Source organism: Camelus ferus, chromosome 18, assembly GCF_009834535.1.
Source record: "Camelus ferus isolate YT-003-E chromosome 18, BCGSAC_Cfer_1.0, whole genome shotgun sequence".
Taxonomy (NCBI): domain Eukaryota; kingdom Metazoa; phylum Chordata; class Mammalia; order Artiodactyla; family Camelidae; genus Camelus; species Camelus ferus.
The window spans coordinates 32,916,217-32,922,216 of NC_045713.1; the positions used below are offsets into that span (position 1 = coordinate 32,916,217).

A 6,000-nucleotide genomic window follows, 5' to 3' on the forward strand; every position below is an offset into this window, starting at 1 on the left:
AACCCAGTACCTCTTGCTTTGCCTCTTTCCCACCGAGGTTTCTGTTCAAGGGCTGAGCTCCGCAGGAGGAAAGAACCCATAACAAGAAGGTGACTGGCTTTCCCACCACTGAAATAAAGATGATGATGGCTGAGGCCTCCAGTAAAAGACCTCACGGCCCAATGAGGGGGCGGGAGTGTAGGGCTGTTTCATCCGGCAACCTGGTTGGCAGCTCCCCTCTCAAGCGTTCTCCTTTTCCCTGTCTCTCTTCCTTTTGAGCAGTAAAGCAGTTTTTTACTTTGTTTCTCTGCCTCTGCTGAGAATCCCTTCTTAGCCAACAAGCATGGACCCACGCTTTTGCTGGACTTCCTACTTCCGGCATCTCTTTATCCGCTAACAGATGTACTAGCCAGGAACTTATCTTCTTTCACCCGAAAGGCTGAAGTATAGGTTTTATAGTTAACAAAGAACAAGTTGGAGGGTGTTTGGGGGAGGAGCATCAACTTGATTTATTTCTAGAGGAAGCTGATACAAAGTGAGTCATGTGTCCTGCGAAAACTCTGCTTTATGTATTACCTGGGAGGGGGGGAATTTACTCCCCCTTTCTTCCTCTATCTGGAATGTTCTTTTTACCTTCCTTGGTTGGAAAATATTTCAAAGCCCAATTTCCATTTCCCTTCCTCTGTGAAACCTTTCTTAGCTCCCCCTTCTCTGCAATGTCTCTGTGTCCCTGCAGCATTGTGCTCACATCTGAGGCGACTCCGTCATATGCACAGTACGACAGATGCGTCCCTGTCCTACGGACGAAAGCTCTGTAAGATCAAGAGCTGGTTCATTTACCTCTGGAACTGGTGACCTTGGATGGCTTCTAAAAGGTTAAGCTCCTTATCTGCAACCTCCCAGGGTGGAGATGGGGATTTGATGAAATAGTATATAGGTTAGTATTTCTCAATCTTTAGTCATTTGAGTATCACCATTTTGCCAGATCTGTCTACACCTGTACTATCGTTCTTTGTATTTTTCTTCACATCAACTCACTTTTACCTGTGTGCATTTACTTAAGAAGATTAAAATGCATTTAATTACCACCGTAATGGGAAAATCAGTACCCTTTGCTAATAATGGGTTCCTGAAAAATAAATATCTATACTGAAAACACAATATGTTCTTAAATTTCGTCTAGAGATTTTCAACTTCAATTTGCTCCTTCTGTTCAAAAGAGAGTTTAGCAAGTGTAAGGGAGCTGTTAAAGATAATGGATTTAAAGGAAGACTTTCCCCTCTATTTAGTAGAAAGCATTGATTTGACATTATTTAATACTTTGGATATCTAGTATATTTTCTGAAGCACCAATAGGTAAAGTGTTTAGCTCAGTGCCTGGCAGGGGGTGGCAGTCAGTAAGCAGGGACCTTGATCTGGGGCTGCACTAAACACTTTGTAAGGCTTACCATGTTATTCTTCTCAACCTCTGTTTCTCTCCAATTGCTCCAACAATGACTATTCATAAAACCAAAGCTCAAATGACTGCTTTTTGGTAAGCCGGTGACCAGCCCAAACAAATGATTCAAGAGCAGAGAGCTGCTATGTGCAACTTGGAGAAAACAAAGGGAAAGAGGCAAAACTGTGTGAGTGACTATGATGAGGGGGACAGAGGAGGTTCCAGAGAAAGACAGCCCTTCGTAGTTAAGGATCAAAGATCTTCCCTGGGGAGAGACGAGGGCAACTGGAAAACAAACAAAGGAAACCAAGAGGGATGAAAAAATCAAATTAAAAGTGGATCACAGAACAAGGAAATAGAAGGCTGAGAGATAGGTGGACACCAAGCATTTGAGGGAAGCCCATCATGTACCTTCTCTTTTCGGGACCACTGGTCCAGCACATCCCCAGCAAAGTTAAAGTTCTTAGGCAGTGATCTCTCACAGCGATTTATGGCTTCAAAGTCATCCAGAGTTAGAGGCACCCAAAGCTGGTGATCTCTGTGAAAGCACCGGCCAGATGGCTTGGTGAGCCAGATGAGTCTGAACATCTGGGAGTGGAAAAAAGTCTTCATGATTCCCGAAGAGCTTTGTCAGCGTATGTGGATGTGGAAGTACTGCCGACTGTGGGGAAAGATGGGCGGGGAGTGTTAGCCTCTCCCGGTACTCTGTGGTGTGACTGGGAAGTGTACTGGTAGCTGTGTGCCCCCAGGAAGCTGCGGAACACCTGAGAAACACCCCATCCTTCTTCATCACTGAGCCAGTTAGCCACTGGCCATTCTCATTGCCACCAGACTCTCCCTCGACATTCTGTCCGTGACCAGGTTAGTCTTAAAAACACAACAACCCGCAACTATAGAGTCAAGCTCCCATCTTCTGTCCCTACCTTTGCCCCAACCAAACCATGGTTGAAAAGAACACTTGCTCTCTGGATTGACATTCAAGGCCTCCATCTGTCTGCCTCTTACTCTAACCATACCTGCTAACGATTCTACTTGAATTTCCTCTTCCACTAAAAGCAGCCCACTCACTTTTCATGAATGTCCATTCCCACCACTAAGATTTGGTCTGTCATTCCTCTTGCTTCTGCCCACCCCATCTTCCTCTCTCCTGCAGGTCTTCATTATAACTGGTTAGAAACCTTGATTTAAATCCTGGCTCAGCCGTTTTCTGACTGTAAGCTTTGGGAGAATTACTTATCTTTCCTGTACCTCAATTTTCTCATATGTAAGATGGGGGAAAATGCAGTACCTCTCTCCTCGGGTTATTATGAAGATTTAATAAGATAATGTGTATAAAATGCCTACCATGTAATAAGTGCCTTCAGAATGTTAACAAATGCTATTGTCAAGATTAAGATTGTTTTCATTAGTACCATTGCAGCATAGTTCCATGAAACAGTCTTACAGTATGAATCCGGAGACCTGCACTTGACTCTCAACTCTTTCAAAACTAGCTTTGTGACGATGGTAAAGTAACCTTCCCTTTCTGGACTGCCATCTGCATTCTAACATTTTTTTTTTCTAATTCTGTGATTTATGTCTTCCTTTGAATTTCATAACATGCACGATATTACTCATGCAACAGCTGCCTACCTTGTGTTATTAACGCTATTGTTTTTAACATACGTGCTCTGTCTCCCTAACCTACCAAGGTGGCGTGGGTAGAGGCTGTGTACTGCATCCTTGGCACTTAACACGTCTCATAGAGCTGTCTTCAATAGCAGAAGCCAACGTTTATTAAGTGCTTGCTGTAACCAGGCACTCTGCATTCCTGATGTCATTTATTATCCACGACAAGCTTGTGAGGATGGTGTTATTATTATCTCCATTTTACATATGGGGAAACTGAGGCCCATATCGACTTGAGTAAATTGCTGAAAGTCATCCATCTCGTGGTGGCAGAGGCAAGCTTGGACCCTGTATGATCTGACTTCGGAGCCCGCCCGCTTCCTCTCTCTGCTCTTCAGTTTCCTTCGTGATGCCGTCTTCAGTAAAGGTTTCTCATTGATGGCCTTGTTGACGCCCTCACCCTTTAGCCCTTCAGTCCTACTTAGTCGCCTTGCATGGAGTGGAGAAATCTGCCGGTGCAAAGAATCTGTAACTGCCTGGGTCTGCAGCACAGTGACAACACACGCACACTAAACAAAGGGTGTAGAGTGCACCAAACCCTCCTTGCTGTTCAAAGTGACGTCTAGAAAAGTGAGAGGCCCACTTGGTGCAAATGCAAATTTACTGTAACCCAGGAAGAGCTATTTTTGGCAATATCATTGGTATAAAGTTTTTATTATGTCCAGGTGGAAAGAAGACCGAGCATGCCTTTCTTTGGCAAATTTCTGGAAGGGTGCTGGAGATATCAAGAGTAACGAAGAGGAGGCGAGGGGGAGGAGAGGAGGCAATAATTTAGCATTCATGATTTAGCATTCTGCCGAAAGCGAGAACTCATCCTCCTAAACACACCATGCACACACGCGCATGCACACGTGCAGGTTCACATGCACATACACTACCCATATACACATTCACGCACCTGCCGACCACACGCTAACTTGCATCCACACTTGTCTTTCTGGATGGCCTTTGTCAAGCTGCTAACTTCTCCAAGCCTCGTTTCATCTTGAGCAATGAGAGTAATGATAATATCCTCTACTTTGGCTACTTGTGGGGTTTAAGTGAGTGCCTTAGCGCAGTGCCTGGTATATGACTAGGACACAATAAATGCTGCACATTAAAAATCAGACCTCAGAACTGTTTATGGCAGAAGGTTTTAGTTGCTTGACATACAAAAAACTCTCGGAAAGTATTGGATTGGAGCCACCAACATCTTACTTCTGCCTCTTTTAATGCCCTGTCACTGTGCTCCAGGCTCTTGGGGCTGAAATGTGCTCCTATCAGTCTGAAGCATTCTAGCCTTCACTTACATCTGTATTTTGAACTTTCTTGATCCCAGTTTAATGATGAATTAAAAAGACTCTTCAGATATGGGATACCTGGAATATTCTTGCTTCCTAGAAAGAACAGTGCAGGAAATATAGTGGATAGTGGTAATGTAAATTTCCTCTCCATCTTCTCCAAATCGAAAAATGATTTTTTTTTCATGAATCGTTCTTAATTTCCATATCTCCATGGAAGAATTTACATATCTTACTAAATCATCGAATTAACATATCAACAAATCTAAAGCTATATCATAAACAGATCTGATCTGAATATATGCTTCAGCATTTCCTGTGTTATGGGCATAGACAGAGTGAAATAGGTCTTGCATATGCAAACATGATTGTTAGTGACCATGAAGCTCTGAAGAGCTGCCATTCTGCCCTGAAGAGACCTATTTCCTGACTTAGGATTCTGTGGGAAGTTAATATGATTCCAGGATCAAAGCTAAGGGTTACTGATTATTTTGGGTCAAGACGTTATCTCTCTAGAAATCTGTGTATAAATACGCTTAACAAAAGATCTCTAGAAGGTATCTGTAAAAGGGAGAGTTCAACTAGGTGATTTCTGAAGTCTTAGTTATTTCCAGTGTGTTAGGGGAAGCTTGAACAGCAGTGTGCGCTAAGCACTGCATTAAGTATTTCCCAGCAATATCTTGTTTAATTCTCTCAACAGCCCTTGGAGGCAGGCATTTCATTTTACATATAAGATGACTGAGGCATGAGGTGGTGAGCAATTTACCAAAGGCCATTCATCTAGTAAGTAGCACAAATTCCAACCTGCACTTGTCTCCAAAGCCAATGAAAAAAAAATACTATCACACATTTTTGCTATATTTCTACCAACTTTCCTAAAGTAGGAGAACTGTCCATTTTCCCATCAAAGAGACATTTATCTCCAGGGTCTGCGGTTATACTGTTAAGGCAAGACAATGTGACTCTTCTCTTACCACTTTCTATAGATTTAAATATACTTTCACAAGTTCTCATTTACTAAAGTCACTTCCTTGTTACCACATGCATTTTTTTTTCCTTACCAGAAAATGGTGTTATTGCTCCAGAAGGGCCTTCAGCTCTTTCACAAAGACTCAGCTCTGTATCTGCCAGAAAATTGCTTCCTTCCTTCTTTTCTTTTGGTGGCGTCTATGCCATCGTAACCCTGAGTCTCTAGTGTGCAATTGGGAGGATCCCAGTCTGCTGGGAAGAGAGCTGTTGTTTCTCTGGACAACCTGTGGTTAAAGGGGCAGCAATTTGTAAGATACAGTTTGGGGAGGAGGAAGGAAATGCAGGTGCAACCTCCTCTTATGTTTCTGTGCCAAACAACAGCTAAGCTCCACCACGTTGGCCGATTATTCTTATCCGTGGAGCTGATGATATCAAGATTCATACTACTCAAGTGAACTATGATCAGAGCCTCTTGACAAGATAGTCAAGTCACCCAGGACATTGGCATGCTCGATTACTGTGGCATATACCAAGATCAAGGACATGCCGAGGTGCACTGCAGCAGGAGTTAGGGATGACGTGACGATGGAGGACATGTTAGCCCTAAAGGGAAGTTGTGTGCTGGTAAATATTTAACAACTGGCCTTTTTGTTGAAAAAACAAAAA

The 6,000-nt window shown here is 43.1% G+C and overlaps 1 protein-coding gene across 1 annotated transcript in view; it reads right to left on the reverse strand.

Annotated features, from left to right (window-relative positions):
• ACSM4 (acyl-CoA synthetase medium chain family member 4) overlaps positions 1 to 5,539 on the reverse strand; it is a 20,914-nt gene extending 15,375 nt beyond the window's left edge. Inside the window, exons 1-2 of the mRNA XM_006177291.2 lie at positions 5,427 to 5,539; positions 1,829 to 2,078 (exon numbers count right to left, since the gene is read on the reverse strand). Of these exons, the coding sequence (XP_006177353.2) occupies positions 1,829 to 2,029 (201 nt within the window). The 5' untranslated portion in view covers positions 2,030 to 2,078; positions 5,427 to 5,539. The remainder of the gene's footprint in view (positions 1 to 1,828; positions 2,079 to 5,426) is intronic.
• Positions 5,540 to 6,000: the final 461 nt, after the last annotated feature.